This window comes from Phyllostomus discolor, chromosome 11 (assembly GCF_004126475.2).
Source record: "Phyllostomus discolor isolate MPI-MPIP mPhyDis1 chromosome 11, mPhyDis1.pri.v3, whole genome shotgun sequence".
NCBI lineage: Eukaryota > Metazoa > Chordata > Mammalia > Chiroptera > Phyllostomidae > Phyllostomus > Phyllostomus discolor.
The window spans coordinates 82,204,386-82,228,036 of NC_040913.2; the positions used below are offsets into that span (position 1 = coordinate 82,204,386).

At 36.8% G+C, this 23,651-nt stretch overlaps 1 protein-coding gene across 2 annotated transcripts in view; it reads right to left on the bottom strand.

The window, feature by feature from the left end:
- The window catches only part of MSR1 (macrophage scavenger receptor 1), a 63,389-nt gene extending 40,002 nt beyond the window's left edge, over positions 1 to 23,387 (bottom strand). Inside the window, exons 1-5 of one of the 2 annotated variants that reach the window (XM_036011675.1) lie at positions 23,208 to 23,387; positions 14,416 to 14,522; positions 12,455 to 12,568; positions 5,881 to 6,290; positions 907 to 1,093 (exon numbers count right to left, since the gene is read on the bottom strand). In XM_036011675.1, the coding sequence (XP_035867568.1) occupies positions 907 to 1,093; positions 5,881 to 6,290; positions 12,455 to 12,568; positions 14,416 to 14,518 (814 nt within the window). In that variant the 5' untranslated portion in view covers positions 14,519 to 14,522; positions 23,208 to 23,387. The remainder of the gene's footprint in view (positions 1 to 906; positions 1,094 to 5,880; positions 6,291 to 12,454; positions 12,569 to 14,415; positions 14,523 to 23,207) is intronic. The other variant, XM_036011676.1, reaches the window with a different exon arrangement.
- Between the last annotated feature and the right edge of the window lie 264 nt (positions 23,388 to 23,651).

The following is a 23,651-nucleotide window of genomic DNA, read 5'->3' on the forward strand; positions in this document are numbered from 1 at the left end:
CATCTGTTTTAATGTAATAATTAAAGAATACGTATAATGTGTTCGCCATAAGTAAGCTATAAAGCACAGTAACAGAGAGAACATACCTTCCACATCACAACCCCCAAAATAGGTATCTACCTAGGTACCCCCAGGTCTCATTCATCTGCTTTCTTTTCAGAGATCAACATTAATATGAATTTTGTGTACCTCATTTCCTTGCATTTTAAAAACAATCATTCTTATTATAATGTATATATCTGTAAATATATATTATTTAATTTTACTAAATTGTGGGCACTGTAAAGAAAATGTACTATATACACTTTTCTGAAACTTGTTCTTTACAAGAGACAACCCTAAACAAAAGGATGCCAAAGGTTGAAAGTAAGTATGGAAAATACTAAAAATATAAGGAACTAGAAGCTAGTGTGAAATATATACGGTATATGTATTCATTCGAAAATCAGTAATATTCAATTCAACTTGTTTCACAAACAATACAGAAGTATTTGACAAATTCATTTGTTTAGGAGAGCTCAAAGTCTTTTTGAATTAATAATAAAATAGTGTAAAATATAAGAAAGAATCTGGAAGTTTTGGAAAGGAGAATTAACAAGCTTGATTTTTTTTAACAGGTAGAGAACTTTGCAACTTACAGAAAATCTCTTTTGGTCTTTAGCAATACGGGATACTTGGATTAATGACTTATTAGACATTAAAAGAAATTTCACTTTCTGTTAAGAGAACACCAGGATACTGTTATCACACAGTGTCTTAATATGATCTGAAGATTCTTCCTCTGGGTAATTGTAGTAAATATATGCTCAAAACTATTTTAAGTCACAGGATCTAGAAGACCAAATCTCAGTGTATATCAGTACCTTTTCATATGTCATTTTCTGGAAGAATGAAAAGATATTTTACCTTGAATTAAAGTGATATTTTTCAGTGTCTGAGAATGTTCCCAGTCTTTCAGCCTGAGGTCATTAGTGATGTTATTCAATATTTTCACTTCCCCTTTTATTTCTTGTTCCAAGTATGCATATTTTTCTTTCATAGACATAATTTCTGCTGACACATTGTACACACGCTCTTCTAATTCACTCAACGCCTGTGAAACATAGACAAGCATCGCAATTTTTGTTACACAATTATTTATGAAATATGTAGCTTTAAAAAACCCTGAAATCCACATTAAAAAAACCCACATACTGTTACAAGAATATTATGGGAAAAGAATACAAAAATTAAAGAACTGTTTAAGATAGTAATTCTTTGGTTTTGAAGCATTTCGTCTCTGACTGAATGGCTGAAATTTCACATCCTCTGTGGTGCCCCCTATCAATTAGTTGAATATATGTAACGTATTCTTCTATTCCCAAATATAAAGGTGTCAAAACGCTAATACATTTTTAAAAACTTGTATTGTTTCTAATTCATCTTATGTAAAACTTTGTATATTATACTAATAGTAGAAACATACTATTCCAGTTCTGTGAATTTGGTAGATTTAAATATTACACTGTTTTACAGCAATAAAAGTGTTGAATGCCATATTTCTCAGTGGTAACTGACATTCAGGATAGCTTTTCATATTCAATACAATCTCAACTAGCACATTAACAATATCTTTTAATTTTTATTGCCTCTGTATTTGAGGTTTTATTGTTTGTTTTCAATTATAATTATATGTATTTTGTGTACATTTTTATACCTGCATACATATATGGAGAGACTGTGAACAAGAAATACCCCACTTGTTTGATCTGGGTCATGTTTTAAATTTTTCCTCTATAATATATTAAGAATACACAATACTTGATATCAAACTATTAATACAAGGCCATTATAATAAAAACAGTGCGGTACTGGCATAAGAACAGCATATAGACCAATGGAACAGAACAGAGAGACCAGAAAGAAACCTACAACTTTATGGTCAATTAATATTTGACAAAGGAGGTGAGGGAATATAATGAAGTAAAAATAGTCCCTTCAGTAAATGGTGTCAGGAAAATCAGACAGGTACATGCAAAAAAAATGAAAACTAGATCACCAATTTATACCTTACACAAGAATAAACTCAGAGGGAATAAAAGACTTAAAATGTAAGTCACAAAACCATAAAAATCCTAGAAGAAAACATAGGCAGTAAAATATCAGACACCTCTTGTGGCAATATTTTTGCTGATATATCTCCTAGGGCAAGGGAAACAAAGGAAAAAAAATAAACAAATGGGACTACATTGAGCTGAAAAGCTTCTGCACAGCAAAAGAAAGCATCAACAAAATGAGAAGGGAACCCACCATGTGGGAGAACATACTCACCTGTGATACATCTGATAAGGGGTTAATTCCCAGCATACACAGAACACACACAACTCAACACCAGAAGACAAACAATCCAATTAAAAAGGGGGCAAAAGACCCGAATAGACAGTCTCCGAAGAAGACATACAGATGGCCAGTAGACATATGAATAAATGCTCAGCGTCACTAGCCATGAAAAAGATGAAAATTAAAACCACAATGAGATATCATTAATAGGTCTACAAACAAGGGCTCGAGAGAATGTGGAGAAAAGGGAACCCTAGTGCACTGTTAGTGGGGATGCAGACTGAAGCAATCACTCTGAAAAACAGTGTGGAGTTTCCTCACAAAATTAAAAACAGAACTGCCTTTTGACCCAGTGAATCCACTTCTAGGAATATGCCCAAATAATCCCGAAACACTAATTTGAAAGAATACAGGCACCCCTATGTTCATAGCAGCGTTGTTTACAATAGCCAAGATCTGGAAATAGCCCAAGTGCCCAGCAGTAAATGAGTGGATAAAAAGGCTGTGGTGCATTTACACAATGGAATACCAGTAGGCCCTAAAAAAAATAAGAAAATCTTACCTTTTGCAACAGCATGGTTTGACCTGGAGATTATTATGCTAAGTGGAATAAGCCAGTCAGAGGAAGACAAATAGCATATTATCTCATTCACATGTGAAGTCTAATGAACAAAATAAACTGACAAACGGAACAGAAACGCTGGCATGAACACAACATGGAACAGACTGACAGCTGTCAGAGGTGGAAGGGGGACTGGATGAAAGGAGGTGAAAGGATTAGCCATAAAACATGTATACATGGCACACAGACACAGACAATTGTATGAGAGCCAGAGAGAAAGAGGGAAGGGGACTAGGTGGAGGTGGGCAAAGAGGGGGGAGAGTTTGCTTGGGGGTGATGGGCACATGATCACATGATGCAGTGTGCCAATGACGTTTTAATGAGTTTGGTGAGTTGTCGTGTACTTGAAACCCGTATGGTTTTGCAAACCAATGTTATACCAATAAATTCAATTACAAAACATGAAATAGAAAAAAAATATGGTAGTGGCATGCCAGGCAAATAATTAAAATATTATGTAATATTTCTCCATTTTATAATGTTTATGATATTTTTCAATTTTTAAAAGTTAAAATGTTTGCTTTTTCCCTTAGTCTAAGTATTTACTTTTGAGCCTAATTTTCTGCTTATAATTTTGCATTATTTTTTCTTAAGGATTGCCCCTCAAAACCTGGATCTACTCCTGGGCACAAGTGCCCAGCATGGACGAGTCTGTGGAATGATGTGGGTCATTTGTCTAGTTCTTTGGCCCCTCCCAAATGCCAAAGGTATTTATTTAAATACTAAGTAAATTCATTTTAAGCATAAAAATAATATATTTACCTATCAAAACACTTAGAGCCTACCTTATTTTTAATAATTTAGTGGGTGTATACTGCATATGTTTTTATAATTTGATTCCTTTTGATAGTTTTGAGCTGCGCATATTTTACAACTTTAAATAATGCTATAATGAGCACCGTTTTATACATATGTCTACATAGTAAACATAGTATGTCTATAGGACAGCTTCCTTGAAGTGAATCTGACCAAAGGACTAAATATTACAATTTTTGTTCAGTACTCTCACACTGCCTTCCAAATACATAAGTGCCACTTTAAAATCTTACTAATTGTACACTAGTGCCTACTTTTTGAACCCAAATGCTAGGCACCATCAACATATTGAAGTTTGCAGAGTAAGAGTAGACACATAATACTTGTTACTCCATTTGGTTTTCGAACTATGATAAGGTTAATTACCAAGTCAAACTTTTTGATGGTATTTTTCTTGGCTATTTTTTCTTTCAAGTCCTTTGCTTGGTTTTGCTTTGGGTATTGGCCTTTCCCTTTTAGATGTACCAAACCTTTTCATGTACCCTGGCAATGTTTTCTGTTTCTTGGTGCTACAGTTTAGTGCTTGTTCTGGTTTCATGGTATGACTTATGTTTTTCTAAGTAGTTCTATGTTTCACAGTTGATAGAGTCTCATTTCCCATCTGCACATAGAAATGAACCAGTAGTACATCTGTTGCTTAATCGGGGTACAAAGTGAACACTACACTTCCCCTGACTGGAGGGGACAAGACGAGGTGAGAGGGTCAAGGCAGTGAGGGTGTGAAACCTTTGACCAGAAGTGAACGTTTACCCAGATCAGCCTGTTTGAAGGCACTTACTCACACCCGGAGGCTTTTGGTATGCACTGCCCACCCCGTGCCTTCCCTCTCCCGGAGCCCTATTCTAGATTAGGGGACCTCTGCCCTCTCCCTCCTCCTGCCCTGACTGCCCAGCATGTTTCCTTCCACACGATATGGGCAACATGAAGAGTGAACACAAATGTTTGCAGAACACATCCCTCTGCTCCGAAAAACAAGTGCAATCTATGCAGGCTCCAACAGTTCCCCGATCACCAGATTTTGATCACTGCCGTTCATTACCACGTTTCCAATTGGGTTTCGACTCCTCATTTATGTGGGTTCATAAATATTCAGTAGACTCTGCTGGATTGGGGCCAGAATCAAACATGTCCTTGTTCTATACTGTCTCCCTCTTCACTTGTCTCACTGCTTCTCTGATCCTGTTCTTACATAAAGTAATATTTCTCTCTCCCTTCCCCTCCAACTTAATCACTTTAACTCCAAACACTGACATGTTATTTTCCTCTGTCTCCTGTGCTCTTCAGTCCTGTGACAGTTTCTACTTTTCGCATTGTCTTGAACTGGTTCATGGCCCAGGCCCCTGATATCCCGATACTACGTGGTAGGCTTAGATGCTCATTAACCATGTAGGACACATCAACAGTCAGGTTTGGGAAAACATGATGTGGAAGAAAAACAGAACATTAAGGCTGGTTTTGGAATGAGGTTCACAGAGTCCCCATATTTAGATAGCAATGCCGTTGTCTTCTGACACCTTAAGACAAGGACCAAGTAAAAATTCAAAAGTTCTGAGTAACTGCACCTTACAAATAATAAACTTGTAGGATATTCTTTATTAACCTGTTTAGTCTATTGTCTAGTTAATAATTCAGTCAGTTTTCATCTGATGTTGTAACTTTAGAGGCTTCCCTTTGCTTTCTAATTAATTAATCTTTGCTTTGCTCATTAAGAATGGGTCATCCAGTAAAACGTACTACAAAGATGCCAGCTTTTAAAGGTAATGATGGAAATTTGATAGGCTTCACATTACTTATAATCTCAGATCTTACACATTTTATAATATAAATATTATTTTTCAAAAGTAGTAAAGTTTTAGTCATATGTTTGTTTTTCATAGGAAATACCTTAAGAGAGACTATATCCAATGGCGGGGGATGAAAATATATATTTATTTTGCTGGGAGTCCAGAAAAGGAACTAGGTAAATGTGCTTGAGACCTTCTGGTAAGATTACCAAAAGAATCAGGGTAGGTAGGATGATGTTCAAACACAAATTACAATGTTTGTTCTCCTGTTTGTCAGAGGAGATAGGATCTGAATGAATTCAATGTCAACTTGTGACCTTCTAATACAAAAGCTCTTACCTCTTGTTGTTTAGTTTTACTCTCTTGGACTTTGCCATTCAGTGTTTCAATACTGAGCTGCAAAGCAAGCAATGTGGTATTCAGACTTATTAATGACTTGGAGATTTCATCTATTTCCTTTCCATGTTCCTGGGCAGAGGAAACCACAGTACTCAGCTGGACAAGAACATCATTAAATCTTTGATCAGTCATCACACTGAAGTTTTGGAAACGCTCTGAATCTATGAGATTGGCTTGCGCATCTGAAATATACTCGATTCTCTTCTCCATTTTGTTCATGTTTTCTGTGACAACTTCTCGAAATTTTATTTCTTCACTATCATTTCCTTTCCCATTGAGATGCTGAGGAGTATCATTGATATTAATGGAACCAACTGTGCAATTCTTCCATTCCCACTTTAGGAGCTGAGCTGCATATTGAAGCAAAAACAAGCAGAGTCATGATCTGTCTCCTTAAACGCATATACCTACCTGCCTCCTTACATGCTTTCTGTATCATTCCATTCTGAATCATGCCTTTCCATTCCATTCTAACATGAATGCTAACCTAAATCAGGTATTTATTTTAAATAGACAGTGTACGAACCACAGTAGGCACATTGCTGAGAGAGTGACAGCCTCCTCTTCACACTTTACATTAGACGTTATTCCAGGATTAAGCCATTCTTCCCCAAGTCCTGTTTATAAGAATCTTTTTGAGCCCTGGCTGGTGTGTCTCAGTGGATTGACTGCAAATCAAAAGGTCGCTGGTTTGATTCCTAGTCAGGGCACATGCCTGGGTTGCAGGCCAGGTCCCCAAAAGGGTGAGCATGACAGGCAAGCACACATCGATGTTTCTCTCCTTCTCTTTCTCCCTCCCTTCCCTTCTCTCTAAAAATAAGTAAGTAAAATCTTTACAAAAAAAGAGAGAGAGAGAATCTTTTGGACCATTGCATTTGATTTTCCCAGTAAGAGAGATCCTACAGTCTATGAAGTGCACTGTGGCAGGGTCTGTTGTTAGGATAAAATGAGATAATGTTGAACAGAGTATCAGAAGTCAACATGTTGAATATGTTAGTTATTATCAAGACAAATGGCGGCGGTGACAAAATAAGTAGTAAAAGCAGAAGTATGGGTGTTATCCACTGTATGAGTAAATTGTGTGTTTCTCCTTCCTCGCCCTACCCTTAGCTGGCAGAGAACTGTCACGCTCAGTCTACATAGGTCTAATTTATAGCTGGGGGAGCAAAACATTAGGCAAATAATATTCTTACTTTAGAAAGTATTATTTTTATAAGATTCCTCTTTGCCTACTATGAAATACAGGTCCATAGTAGAAAGTTTAGAAAAGATGAATAATAAGGAAATATAATTTACGATTAAAACCTTCATCCCAAGTTAAATGCTCACAGTTCGGAGTACGTATGTCAACTATGTCTCTCTGCTTTCACTGCCACATTATTACTATAAGAGCAAGGTTACATGCAATCTGGAAAGTGCTCTAAATTAATACTATATTATAAAGACTTTGCATAGTATTTAGAATTGTTTTATAGAAAGAATTTTAAGAACTGCATTGTATTCCATATATGGATCTACCCAATTTATTTAACAAACCCCTTACATTAGTTTGTTTCTGTTCTCACTAATATATTCAGTGTTTTGATAAACAATCTTGTGAATAATTATTTCCTGAAGAAAAAAGTTCCATTAAGTGATTTGGGACATACAAAGCTGCTGATATATATTTCCAAGTAGATATACACTCTCTAAACAAGCTAACTATCCTTCTGAAAGCATCTAGAACAATATATTTACAGTTTAAAAAAACAAAAGGAATAAACATTAACTTTCCAGATAAAAATAATACATAATTATACACATTAGAGAAAACTTTAAACACTATTTTACTTCTAACCAGTGACAGTTAAGATTTTGTTATCTTTTCATATCTCTACCTCCATTATTTATACCTTTTATCTACATAGACATCAGTCTCTTATTCATATTTGTTTAAATGTATAAAGTTTTATACTTCACCATTATTAAGCAATAATAAGAATAACTTCATATACTTGTATTTGAAAAATACATCTACATAATCAGCCTTTTCTGAACTGTCAGTTTTCTGAGTAAAAATGATACAGCAATAGTACCAGCTTTATGGGATTTTAAGAATTAATGAGATCACATATGAAAAAAGAAACATTTAGTTTCTACCCTTAGGTCGGGGTGCCTGTGACATACTTGAGACTGTGGTGTTGGCCCAGGTCAAGCTGCCTGACTGTGGAACCTAGCTCTGCTCCTCACTGTTAGCTGGAGTACCCTGGGCAAGTTCTTCATCTCCTCCCTCTTAGGTTCCCTCAGAGATCTGCAAGCAGCACCTGTCTCAACAGCGGTGCTGAGAGTGAGTGAGATGAGGCATGTAAATCCCAGAGCACACAGATGACGCATACTAAACTTCGACTCAAATTTAAGTGTCTTGCAGAGGAAACATTTACCAACTTTTTTAAAAGATTTTATTTATTTATTTTTAGAGGGGAAGGGAGGGAGAAAGAGAGAGAGAGAGAGAAACATCAATGTGCAGTTGCAGGGGGCCGTGGCCTGCAACCCAGGCATGCGCCCTGACTGGGAATCGAACCTGCAATGCTTTGGTTCGCAGTCCGTGCTCAATCCACTGAGCTACGCCAGCCAGGGCACATTTACCACCTTTAGTGAAAGAAGCCATTGATGGTGGTTGCTATTGTAGACAATATTATATTAAGAATAAGTATTAAACTATATATGCAATTAAATCCCAGTTTTAAAAAACACATTTTACTATGGGTCCCTAGTTACATTCTCTTGAAAATTAGTTTATTTGAATTAATAAAATGCATGTGACTATATTTTGATGTGATCCACAACAGAGACCATTTTAAGTGTTCATTATTTTATACTTCTTAATGTATCAACAAATTGGGCAAAAAGATTTCTTAGTAGGATCTCATCACGTTCATTAAATGTGGGAGCAATTTGGGGGTTGACAGTCTCATCCATGCATTCATCAATTATGTGATTGATTGATTTATTAAGCACCTACTAAATATAAAACACTGTTCAAGTAACTCTCAGAAAGACTGAATGAAACTCAAAGTTGTTCCTTAAATTTTTTCCTTTTATATTGGTTATTCTTTTTCTGAGTTAAGAATCCATGTTCTTCCCTGACTGGTATGGCTCAGCTGGTTGGGAGTCGTACCGCAAAAAGAAAGGTTGCTGGTTGGATTCCTGGTCAGGGCACATGCCTGGGCTGCAAGTTCAGTCCCCAGTTAGGGAGCTGGAGACGCATGAGAGGCAACTGATCGATGTTTCTCTCTCGCATGGATGTTTCTCTCCCTTTCTTTCTCCCTCCCTTCCCCTCTCTCTAAAAAGAAATAAATAAAAATTTTAAAAAATGAAGAATACAGGCTCTGGATTAGAACTACCTGGGTTAGGAATTCTTGCTCTTCCCTTTATAAATTATATCGTGAGCAAGTTAATCTGTCAATGCTTCTATTTCACCTCTGTATAAATGGAATAATAGTCAGTATTTAAATAATTAAGTGAAATAATATATGTGAAGTGCTTAGAATAATTCCTGGCACATAAAAAACATTTGATAAGTTTTAGCTTTTTTGTTATTTTTAAGATTTTGGATTCATTATCCATGATTTATGTATCCATTTTTACAAGATTGATTACTGGGGCAATTAATATTATATAATGTAAAAATTGAGGGGAGGTTTGGTATTGCAATGAGTACAGTAATTTCTGTGCTTTATTTTACTAGGAAAATTGATCTGATTGTTCAACCATATAATTTTACTTATACTAGAATCAATTTCTATTTTATATTGGCAAAGTAGTCCTTTTTCATAGTATAAAAGAGAGACCTGATTTAACAAAAGGTCCATATGATCAAGGGTTTTTATTTGACATCAGTTTCAACGTGAATTGACAACAAAGGTAACATTTTATTTATAGATTGAAAAACACAACAGTGCTTATTTTCCCAAATTCTGAATGAAAACCAATGTTGTCCTTACTTCCATTAAAAAATGTTTAACTCTGTTTCATAAACCTAGGTAAAGAATGCCAGAGTTTCTATTTTCAAATATTTATTTCTTCCACCATCATTGGACAGACGGTATTTTTTGACTTTGTCACATTTGAACAGAAGCAAGTTTTACAGCTTGAGCAAGGACCTGGGAAGAGAGTTATGTTTGGTTCTATAGATCACAAGTACTCTGTCGTGTCGGCAGTATCTTCTCCTATAAAAGTCTGTGTTATTTTGAGCTGAAGAATCTTCAGTATTTCAGTAACAATTTATATAGACTAATACTAAATTATATTTTATTGTCCAGAGACATAATCGCGTTGTTATACTACACCAGCAATCCAGTAGCTCCTTTAGGAAGAGGCAGCATATGAAGTAGATTTTATAATTTAGAAACATGTTTCTATGAATATGACATTTAGGTTTAAGTAGACTTTTTATGTACAACATTTCACTTTACCCACCAGCTCACACTTGCCAAAACAAAGTGATTATTATCATTTTAGGGATTTTTTTTCTATAATTGCAACTTTTTGATAGCAAGTAGTGATTATGCACTGAATTTTAGTTCCTTTTCTGGAAAATATTCTGATTTACTACCTAATTAAAGTTGTAAGTGGACTGTCAGTTGTTTATTATTCAAGTGTGATGGACACAGTAAGATCTATTTCAACTTGGGATGAATTCGGGTGCTAACACGAACTTACTTGATTTGAACATTTTTAACTTCTTGTCAGTCTTCGTGGATACCTGCTGTAGTTTTAGTAAACGAAACCACTTCAGATCAATCACTGTCAACCCTAAAACAGATGTGCTGACATGATAGTATTTTCTAATAGGTCGGAGATTTTGAACTTGGTTGGAACCCCACATTCTTGACAGATATTCTGCAGAGCTTATTAGAAAGAAGTTGCATTCCTGGGCGGGCTCTGCAGACCATGGTTTATATAAGGGTGATGAAATTCACCCAAACTGTAACTGCCGTATAGCTAATCATCACAAACAATAAAACATCTTTCAGTTACGCCTTTCAAACTACAGAAAACATGTACATAAACAATGTAGAGAGAACCTCAGTGCATCAGGAAGTTAATTTCATGACACATTTATCAGCTTTTTCTACTTAGATGGCTGTGTTTGGTTTGATTGGCTTACTGGTTTAGTTTGTCCTGGTTGGTTTTTCTTTTTTCTTTTGTTTTTAATGGCCAAAATAGAAGCTGATCTTTACCTGTGGAACATATTTTCCTAGCTAAAATTATGGCAACTCTGTTTTTTAATTGTTCAAGCATATTTTGTGCTAAAAACCCAGTTACACTGGGAGATAGCAGACCGCCCAGGTTGGGAGTCCAGTGTCATGGGTGGGAAACTCCCGCTCCACTACTGAAGTCTCCGTTTCCTTCTGTGGACAATGAGCATGGGCGCGTGTCTGCACAGGGCTGACCTGAAAGGTGTATCTGGATGACCTGTGACAAGGGTAGAGCCCCATGTCTGAACACAGCAAGTGCTCAAAATGATAGCTACTGTTACCCTTGTGGTTGTTTTGTCACCATTTCTTTTTTAGCAGAATTTTGCTTTGTTTTGGAATATTCCTTTAAGATTGCCTCTTAGCTGAGGAGGTTTGGCTTTGTGCTTAGGAGCAATTTCTTGTTCAGCTGATTAATATGCACATAAAAATGTCATACTCCCAGCCTATCTCTTATTAGAGCATATGTCCATTTTGCCAGTCATCCGGAAAGGAGAGCTGCAAGGCGTATACACTCAGACGCCAAGCAAGCACATCAAAAATGCTACTGAGGGGACTGACACTCACAGGTCTGACTGAGTTGTATGCAAGCCGCCCCTGGGACAGCCCTCAGATCAATCCCCAGTTCTGGTCAGACGCTGCAAAGACACGCATACACCTGGAAAGCATCATGTCGGAGCCCAAGTACAGTGGTCTGATGTGTCCTTTGAGAGGATACTACTAGGTTATTTTTAGAGATATCTTTTTAAATGCGTTTATGAAACAGGTAACCATATACACTTTAAAGATATTCAAGAAGTATAGACCATTATTTTCTTTTAAAATACTTAGGAGAATATCCCTTTTTGCCCTCACTACCAGCAGTAGAGGAACTTTATCTCACCTGGCTTGTTTTTATATTTTAGGCATTGTTAATGTCAGTAATCATGTTCATAATTTAACACGGGCAACAAGGACACTTATCATGGAATTGGTGACCCACCACTAGATGTATATAGGACTTCAGATGATAATATATGTTTGAAAATGTCAATTCTTTCTACAGCTATATTTCTACCTTAATCTTTAATTTTTCTATTCCACTTCATTTTTTCTATGTCTTCGCTTAACAACTTCGAAGACTCTGTCTTTTCATTTAATAAAGTTGAGGGACAATTTGTCCTATGAGGTTCACCTGATGAATCTTCCACACACCAAAGGCCAAACGCTGCTTTTGCTTCTAGAGTAACTAACACACACGATGCGCTGCTGGGTTTCAGAACTCTCGAATACTGTACCTGCCACTATCCCAATGATAGGTGTGAGAACTACAAACACGAAGAGATAAAGGGCAATCAGTGCGGCTTTGAAGGACTTCAGTTTCTCTTGAAGGGTAGAGCCATTTTTAGGATCTAGAAAACAAAAGCCCAGCCTCAATTAGAAAACTGAGTCTTCTGATTTCACTCAATTTTTTGTAATCGGCAGTTATATGGTTAGTACGAAGCCTATGGAAATAAAAAGGAGAAAAACTGGTCCTTGTTTATTCAGTAGGAAGCAAAAAGAATAATCACAAACAAACCTATGCACCCCTCACTGTGGACATTTGATTTACTCACCCATCCACTAAGCATCCACAGAAAATGGACTATTCTCTACATGCTGTGCTCATCTCATTTTGGAGCATTAGTTGATAAATTTTAATATTAATACCAGCATGTGCGAACACATGTATTCTTCTGTTTCATTAGGGGAATATATTCTGGGTGAAAATACAATCCCTCAAGTAAACTCCAAAACTAAAAGCAAGAGTTCAGACATTGTTTAATAATAGTCTATAAGGAAATGGAGGGGAAAGGACAGAAATTTTTTAAGAGCGAAAGAAAAGAAAGAAAAGGGAAAAATAAGGAAAGATCTATGGAAAAGGCATAACGTGCAATACTAGTGAGATGAGCTATTCCACCTGCCAGGGTGACTAACCCTGAAACCCTGAGTGCTCTCCCCCTTTATCTCCAATTTACGATCACAACTCCTCTGAATGCTGCCTTTTGGAAGTTCTCAAAAATTGTGCATGTGTGTTTTGCTTTTTTTTTCTATTCCCAATGACTCTGTTCTCCTTCCTCAATCTCTCAACATCTCCACCTTTACAATCTTTATTGTTACCTTTTCCTACCTTTTCTCCTTGTCTCATTGGTGCCACGTCCTCCCCTCTATTGCTAACACAGCGTGCAAGATCCATCATGCCTTGGAGTTGTGGTCTGTATTTCAGGATTTTTCTATGTAAGAATTCATGTAAGATCCTATAACTTTGCATTTGCTGCCTCCTCTGACTGAAATATCTCTTTGACTTCTTCCCTACCTGCCCCCCCCCTCATCCCCTGCTAAAATAGACTTAAGGGGTTATGCAGAGTTAAAGCACCTCTGTCTTCGACACCTTAAAAGAACCTGCCCAGATAAAGCCAAACACTATAATCTGAGGACTTGTGGTAACCTGTACAAACACCTGTTTCTGCACTGTTATGTACTGAATTGTGTTTCTCACAAAGATATTGCTGAAAACATTGGGTATCTGTGAATGTGAACTTATCTGGAAAGAGGGTCTTTGCAGAGATAATCAAGTTAAAAATGAGGTCATACTGGATTAGGACGGGCCCTGACCCACTGACTGATGTCCTAGAGGAGGACATGAAGACACCAGGGGAGAAGACCGTGTGAAGATGGAGTCGCAAACAAGGTGCAGTGCCAAGCATTACCAGGAGCCACTAGAAGCTAGAAAGAGGCAAGAAAGAATTCTTCACTGAGAGCCTTCAAATGGAATATGGCCTTGCTGACCCCAGACTTCCTCGACCCCAGACTTCCGGCCTTCGGAAGTGTGAGAGAATAAATGTCTGTTGTTTTAAGCCACCTGGTTGTGATCATTGGTTACGGCAGCCCTAAGAAACTAGTACAAGCGCCTACCAGCCATGATTTTCAAAGATTAATCCATGGTGCCAGGTTTATAGTCATCTCCAGGACCTAGTCCAGTGGCTGGGAAATCAGAGAACTCAACCAATGTTGTGGACTAATTTAATCTATTACAAAGTTTCCTTACTTCGATTTAAGCTTATGTTGCATTCTCTCTCAAGACAGAGAAAGGCCTACTTATCCAGTAAGTATTAGTTTAACATTCATACACATTCCGGATAAGTCTCAAGGCTGCAATTTTACATGTCAGTAACTCTAAGGGAAACCCCCCTGGGCATCCCACCCTCCTCCCACTTACTCGGAGGCAGCAAAGTTGTCATTGATCGAGCATCAAACTTCACGGAATCTGAAAATCTGTCATTGTCCTCCGGTTCATCAAGAAGGGTATTCCACTTTGCCATATTTCTGCCAAACACAAGGAAAAATGTATCAGTTACACATAAAACGGCTAGGACCCTTTGGTCCAATGTTTCCAAATGAATTTTATAATTAAAATTTAATTTGACCACAGGACACAATTAACTAAATGTATATATCTACTATCTATGTTAAGATATTATAGTAATACCTACCCGTAAGTTTTCCTTGTAACAGGAAAAGACAGGCTTACATAGAAATGACTCATCTCTCTCCCCAAGTACAAATGTGTATCGGTTGGTATGTATGTGTTTTTTGAGAGTGAGAGATAGCTTTTCATTTTTAGCTATAAAAACTATTTTTCCAAGTGTCAGGAAACAACTGTTTAGCTGAAGTGAAAAAATAATTTCCCTGAGAACAGAGAGTTGTGCAAAATTGGAAGCAAATATTTCCTGTGGTCTTTTATCAGATCTTCGTGGGCCAGTTTCTATCTTGCCAAGGCATCTGTTTGTCACTCGGGGGAGATAAAATCTAGTCACCAGATTAGGAATCACGGGACAAACTTAGTTTTCTTTTCCCTTTCTCACTTGTATGTATTTATTTATTTCTCATGACTCCTCATTATACATTGGCAGCATCACAACTATGTCCTTGCAGCTTTTTAGGCACAATCTATATTTTATGACAAAATGGATGCCTGTATCTCTTTAAGATGCATCAGAATCATTTGAGAGCCTTGATTAAAAGATCGATTGATGGGCTTTAATCCCCAGGATTTTCAGTGTTTGGGACGGGAGAACCAAGAATGTGCAATTCCACCAAGTTCTCTAGAAATGCTGCAGCTTCCTATGTGGGCACTCACAGCAGAGGAACATTTTCCATGAAAAGAAATGATGTGATGTGGCCCTGGCTGGCACAGCTCAGTGGACTGAGCCTGGGCTGCGAACCAAAGCATCACAGGTTCGGTTCCCAGTAGGGCTCATACCTGGGTTGCAGGCCATGGCCCTCAGCAACCGCACATTGATGTTTCTCTCTCTCTCTCTCTTTCTCCCTCTCTTCCCTCTCTGAAACTAAATAAATAAATCTTTTCAAAAAAAGAAATGATGTGATGCTATCTTGGGGACAATTCAGTTCATTTGATTGGTAAACTCAGAATAACACCAACATCTTCTCATCATTTCTTGTTTTCTTTAATGCTGAGTTACAGATTGAGCACGGCCAGCCACGTTGAAGCGAGAGTACTGGAAGCTCCAGAGCAGGGAATTCATAGCTTGTCCAGGAAATGAAGCCCATCATTCACATGCAACCGTTTGGGCAGGGGTATTTGCAATACCTGGACACCAGCCGATATATGTTTTTTAAAAAATACATTATCAAGGAGATTCTTTGTATTGCAGTGACCATCTTTGTTCATGCATCAATTTGTGAATAGGTCTTAGTTTCCTTATATCCTGTTGATTTGACCACAGTGTGTTCTTAAATGATTTGGCTGTGGTAGAGGAAGGAAGTGGGGGGGGAGGTATAAAATCTACAGATTCTTCTCTTAGGTAGAGGCAAAGTACAAGAAATTACCTTGGAAATTGATCATTCAAGGAAATTTACTTGGATAATTCAGACCCAGAGTCCCCTGGCACCTGCCCCCTTTTCATGCACTCTCTTATTTGAACTGGATGACAGTTTCACTGGCCAAGCAAAACAAATGAACAACCTACTTTATAAACTGGGATCACAATAAAGCTTAGCAAAATTGATTTTTAAAACTATGAGTCAAGGCACTGAGGACTATGTGGCAAAGCTTTTTAACTTTGAATTTAGTTTATAAAAAAGGGGCTCACAAAGCATGCATTCAGATACATCTACTACATAACTAGAAATCTCTTTTTTCAGGCTGCTGACTGGCCCTTCTCAATGTGTTTGACTACGGCTTTGGTCTTAATATTTGAGTTAGTGTGACTCCATTTTCACTTAAATACAAAGTAAACATCTGTTATGTTACTCCATCTTCTAGATGGGATTATTGTTGTAAAAAAAGATGAAACCTTGCCCTGGCTGGTGTAGCTCAGTGGATTGAGCATGGGCCTATGAACCAAAGGGTCGCTGGTTTAATTCCAAGTCAGGGTATGTGCCTGGGTTGCAGGCCATGTCCCCAGTTGGGGACATGTGAGGGGCAACCACACACTGATATTTCTTTCCCTCTCTTTCTCCTTCCCTTTCCTTCTCTATAAATAAATAAATAAATAAAAGCTTAAAAGAAAAGATGAAACCTTTTGAGTCTGATAAATCTCTCCAGACTCTAAGGTACATAAAAGGAGGGACCATATTTTATTTTGTTAAATATTTATTACTAGAGCATAAAGCAACCTGGAATGTAAAAGATACTTTAAAATATTTGTTGAATGAACTGATTTGTGTTTTATATGGTATTAGTCTCATATATTATTTTGGTTTTGGTTTTATTTTTTAAACAAAATGGATATTTTGAGACAGGAGGACCAAAATGGTGTGCTTTTCTGATAGAGAATTTCTTGGTAAGTAAATTTTGTCCTTTATTCAGACTTTTTTCCCCCCTATTCTACCCTCATTCTTTTCATAGCTTCCTTGAACATGAACCAAGTGTTGGGGCTGGTGACTATGTGACACCATTGAGACACTGCCACTCACTCTAACCTGTTCTAAATCAGCGTTCATTTTCCTTTCGTCAGGTCACCTGGCAACTAGCGGGGGCATGCCCCAGTGGAGTCCTCAGGATAACATGACTAGCATTTTGGTTGGGACAATTCTTTTTAGCAAAGGACTGTCTTCGTTGTACAGCATGTTTATTACCCTCGGCTGCACCCACTACATGTCAATAATGTCTCTTAACCATTACACCATTGCTTCCTGCCTGCAAAAAGTCCAGGAACTTCATCCCTACACATTTCCAAACACCCATTCCTTTTTGAGAACCACTCTTCAACATATATCCCCAGTGTGGATGGAGAGTTAGGAACTCTCTCTGCAATATTTGCCTCAAGCAATTCGACTGTTAGTTAACATGGAAAAATGGGGATTTTCCATGTGCTTCAGCAATACAGATTCCTCAAATTGTTTTTTGGGATATTTCTCAGATCACTGCCTGCACATTTAGCCCTTCAAATATATATACACTATAAACTTTTGTTAAAGCTGATATAAATACTTCTTATAGAAAACTTAAATGACTTATTATTTTAAGGAGAAAAGAAAATAGCAAATCCAGGATTATAATACAGTGGTCTAACTTTGGCCTCAATAAATCAAAGTGAGTGTTATTTTTAGTCATATATGCTCTCAGAAGCTCCACATGTATCTTTCAATAAATTTGCACCTTAGAACCCACAGGGCCTTCTTAGCTTAAAGGACTTTTCTTGGTAGAAACAAAGAATTCTTTCCTTCCTTCCTCCCTCCCTCCCTTCCTTTTTAGATGGCTCTAGAATGCCAGAGGCCACATCATGAAATAAAAAGGTAAGTATTAGAATATTTTTCAGGCCAGTTCAGCAAATTCCTATTACATACCTTTACATCAAGCGCTGTGCAAGTCACAAGAATCCCAAGATCAATGAATAGAGAATAGAACCACAGAAGAGCTTATGCTCTAATGTGGGAGACAAAAACCTATAAATTATCACCAGTGATATATATATTTCCAGCTCGGATGCCATTTTTCATCCAGCTTAGAATTGTTTTGTGGGTTTTTTAAATAATACAACTAGCTGCAATGGTACATTTTCTAAATCAACCTAATTTTTCTGTTTTTAGGTTTTTGGGTATTGGCATATAATCTATGTCATCTGTTTATTATAATCATTTATTCCTGCTCTTTGGCCAGTGAGACACATATGGTCCAGTCAGGTGCAAAGGTAATATAGAGATACCGGCAAAGCATGGTCACCACAGCCAGAGGTCAGGGCTTTACTCTAGTTCATCCTCACCCATGAGACCCTTATCTGATTGCACAGCAACTTCTGACTTCCTCAGAGCCATTCCTTCCACTCTATTCCAATTTCTTGGCTTCAGCTCATTTTTTCTCTACCCCAGCTCGGCATCATGGGTAGTATCAATGGAGAGTTGGCAATTAAAGGGGGGAATTCCAGAGGCATTAAAAAAGAAAAGGAAAGGAAAAAAATTGATGAACAAGCATCAAAATATAGCACTTTAACAAAGAATAGGAGAAAAACATCAAACAAAATATTTTTCAGGAAGATAATATGGAAGACATAAATTTGAAAATAACCATATTAAATGGGCAAGGAAAGGAAGAAGAATCAGTATTTAAAGTAGAGAAGAGCCTCTGACACTAATGTAGAAAAACGAGTCGGAGCCATGGCAGACAAAAAAGATTTTCAAGGCATGCAAGCCTATCCATAACCTCTACATGGAATTGGAGCTGTTTTGTCTTATGGTAGAGACAGAAGCAGGTTCTTGAGAGCTCAAGAAACAGTAAATGTGCCCTGGCTGCTGTGGCTCAGTGGATTGGGTGCCACCTTGTGAACCAAAGTGTCACCTGTTCAATTCCCAGTCAGGGCACATGCCTGGGTTTTAAGCTAGGTCCCCAGTTGGGGGCACATGAGAGGCAACCACACATTGATGTTTCTCTCCCTCTCTTTCTCCCTCCCTTCCCCTCTCCCTAAAAATAAATAAATAAAATATTTTTAAAAAAGGATAAAAAAGAAACAGTAAGTGTATAAACATGATGGGCCTTGAGTGTATAGCAGAAATCTGGTTATGCTCATGCCTTTCTATTGAGGACAGATACTGAAGATTACCCTAGACAGTCCATTCAGGGGAGTTTAATTTTTCCCTGCTTATTTCTCCTCATCTTCCAACTTATTAACATTGGATTGTTCCAGGTCTCAGTTTTTGCCCTCTTTCTATTTTTATTCATTCACTTTGGTGTTCTCACCAGCATCTTCACTTTAAATACAAACTATAAGGCTGGTTGAAGACTCCTGCATCAGTATCTGCTGTCCAGATCTCTCCTCTTAATGCCAGACCTGTACATGCAATTACGTCACTACTTGGAGTTTTTAGTGGCCCAAAGCTGGGGGCCTTCCTCGTCTCATATGCCACAACCAATCAATGTCACCCTCCCTACGACCATCCTGGCTGGTGCCCCGCCATCTTTATCAGCTGGCCCCCCACTTCACTCCTACTCTTTCTATTTTATCTAATTATTTATTCTCCATGTACCCCTCGGGTGTTCCTCTCACCAAGCAAGTCAGATCACACCACTCCATTGCTCAAACCATGTGGACACCTACCCATCTCACGCTGGTCCTGATTCAAACCTCACTCTCTTGCATGGACATTTCCTGAGCCTCAGATGTAAAATTACAACATAGCTCTTTCACTTCCTCAAGCCCTTCCTGGCTTAAGTTTTCTTTTCAAAAAAACATGTCACTATCCATGCACTTGAAATTCTTGTTTTTTAATTCATCATGTCTATTGTCTGCCTACTTTTACCCGAGTTAGATCCATGATTCAAGAGTTTTATCTCTTTTGTCCAGTGACCAGGAAGTTCTTGGCACTTGGTAGGTACCCATCAAATACATAAATAAATTATAAGAAATTTCACAAATAAATGAAAGACAACATTTTTTGCAAGATGACTAGGTTTCATATATGGGGTTATGCCTCAAGAAAAGTCTGTATTTAACTAATGTGGAAAGTATAAAAGTTCTTTTACACAGTGGAAAACAGAAAGGTTTTCTCTGAATTGTGTGGAAATAGGAAACAAAAATTTCACCCCCAAATTTCCCATTTTACCTCAAAGGCATTCAACTGGACTTACCAAATTATTTTAGTTCTCTACTTGCATTATTGTTGCAATTTTTAAACAATTTTAAAGAACATCCATACATAAACTTTTGTTAGGAGCTAGTGAACCATTTACACAATCCAAATGTCTTTAAATGTCTTTTCCAAAGTTAAGAGAAAAGGTACCTTCACATAAAGTTACAATTTCAACCCAATGTCAATGCACTGACAAAGAACTGTGAAATCTTCTGGGTTTGTGTAATCTGTCAAAAGGATGTTCTCGTGAGAAGTGAAACAAATCTCTGCCATATCAGCTTTTAATAAAGTGGGTGAAAAGTTTCCAGAAGCTACGCGGGAAAATCATATGAAAGAATTCCAATGTTATCTTGTTTGGAAACACAACTGCCACGGCTTTCCTGTTTTCTTTATTATAAGAACATTACAACAACATTAGAGATAAACTGGGTCAAAGTTTCTATCGTCCTTTGCTCTGATGTAAGAAAAAACACTTTGATTATTTATATGCAATTTGAGCCTTTGTGCCTACATACATATGTTACTTTGTTGATTCATAGTGGCATTATCATTTGGTTTTCTAAATTTTCAAGATCTTATTCATATTTTTATACTTCAAATTATTTTTTAATTTGAAATTATGGGTTACATAGTAACTCATCAAATATATGAATGTTACTCATGTAGCCATTTTTCTATAATGTAATTCTGCTTTTTAAAATTTTCCTCTTTTCTTTGAAGGACAATATTTACTAATACAGATAATGTAAATATTTTCATAATTTCTCTGTCTTTTTTGGAAATATTATTTTAGGATAACTCACCATGCATTGACTATAATCAAACTATCAACCTATCAGTAAACAGAAAAACTGTTTTGAACTTCTTGGCATCTCCTGCCTAACTGCTCTTTATAAAGGTGATAAAAAATTTATGATTCTCCTAGAAAGTGAGTGTGGCAGTTTTAAAGCAAATGCACCACTATTTAGTAATGATATTTATTTTAGAATCATTTTGATTTTGATAAAAGTTAATATCCCAAGGTAGCTTTTATTTATTTGCATTTTCTGTTATTAGTCTTGAAGGCATACTTCCACACAATTATGTATTTTTCTTCTTGGCTTTTTTTATTCATATCAATTGCTCATACATACCCAGGGGATCTTTACATAAATAAACCCTTTTTATACACTACATATAATTTATGCACAGTCTTTCTTCCAAGACTATTCTCTATTCAGATTTGTCAACAAACTCTTATGGTTAACTTTATCTTTAATATTTGGGGTAAATAATAACTTTGTAGTGAAAAAACTTTAATTTTGAATGAACAGTTAAAAATGTTACAAAATAAAAATAATTATATATTTGTGAAAAAAATAGCTCTCCAGTTAAGAAATGTGTCCATAAACGGGATCAAGGTAAGAAGCGGAAACAGCTGTGCTGTGCCCGGCACCGCCCGTGCTCCTCCCTGCAGTGAAGGAGAGAGAGCGCCAGTTTGCATCTGAAGTCTAGGTTTCATTTCCGAACTACATGACCTTCGACAAATATTTTAATTTACTTGATTGCAGTTTCTATGTATGTGTAAAACTTGATTACAATTTCAATTTAAATAATTATGAGGATTTAAAGTAATTTTTATAAATTGGTACACAGACAACCATCAATAAACGAATCATCTTTATTTTAACATACAAATTTCTCTTTTTAAAGATTTTATTTATTTATTATTAGAGAGAGGGGAAAGGAGGGAGAAAAAGGGAGAGAAATATTAATGTGCGGTTGCCTCTCACGTGCCCCCTACTGGGGACCTGGCCCACAACCCAGGCATGTGCCCTGACTGGGGATCAAACCAGCGACTTGGGTTTGCAGGTCGGCATTCAGTCCACTAAGCCACACCAGCCAAGGATAAAATATTGATTTCTTTTTATCTGAATGTTTCCAATTGTATCCTCACAGCATCTCCCTAAGGTATACAGCAGTATTGTTGCCATTTTATAAGGCAAGGAAACTGAGACCTAAAAGGTTTAAATAACTAGTTAAAGTTATACACCTAGGGAGTGGAGAAGCTTAGATTTGTAGGTAGGCTGTATACTTACAGAATATCAGCTGCTAACTATTGCATAAAGCACTTGTAATCTCAGCTCTGTAACTTTTCTAACACTATTCTCACATGGCCAGTGACAATTCTAACCCCCGGTTTCTACTGTGTAAATCTTAGCCATTCTCCAAGACAAAGCTAAATTCTAACAAATCCATGAATATTTTTTAATGGTCCTTTCTCTCTTTTAGCCTCTCTTATATCCCCATAGTAGTTATCTGCACACTTTTGTACTAGTTAAAGTACTCAAATTATATGTTAATATATTATATCATATTAAGGTGCTCAAGTTATATATTTGTCTTAAATTATGAACTTCCTGAAGACAGTAATTTGACTGCATATTTCCCTACAACTAGTCCAGTGAATGCATATATTGGAACACAAATAATAGTTCCTATATGAGCATGCAAAGGTAATAAAAGGTATTAAGTTAAAGCCAAAAGTATAATGTGAAGATTAAGGAAATGTGACTAATTGAATGTTTAATTGTATTTTGAATAAAGCCAATATTTTTCAATAAAATTATCACAGTTATATGCTAAAAGTTTCTTACCAGTTTAACCTACAAAGTATTTAGTATATTTCATATATCTATGCATACACATACATTTTTATTCATGGAAAACCTAAGAAAAATTTCTATCTCTTTACCACTGAAACCATCAAATCAAATTATTAGTAATAGGATAAAAAATTCTACCATAAACTATTGATGTTGTGTATATACACCGATATATACATATGTATCTCACACACACACACACACACCCAGACACAGATTAGATACATACAATTAGTAGAAGCACTTTTGGAAAAAACATTAAAATAAATTACTTTACCGTCTGTCCCAAAGACAGCTGAACTGGTTTATCCACTTCCCACTCTTCACAATTGAAATGTAAAATCTTTATCACATAGTATTTCAGTATTTGATTCATGAAAAAAGGAAATGACACATGGAGTGTTGAAAATCTTCCTTCACATTGTATTTCAATAGTACTTTCACCCAAGCACAAGTTTGCAAAATCTAAATTAGTCAGATAACCCATTCCTCTTCCTATCTCGGACAGTACAAAAGAAAAAGAGAAGTGGATGCAAAAGAAACAAGGGTTGCCATAACAGGCAGAGTGATTCTCCCTTCGTGCGGTATCTATGCCTTCTCCCAGTTCGCACCATTATCTTCCACTAAACTCATTATCTTCTATTGATTCTCATTATATCCTCTTTCATGCTGGGCAAGTTTGAGGGATGATTCCACGAGTAAGTAATTTTTCTCCTTATCA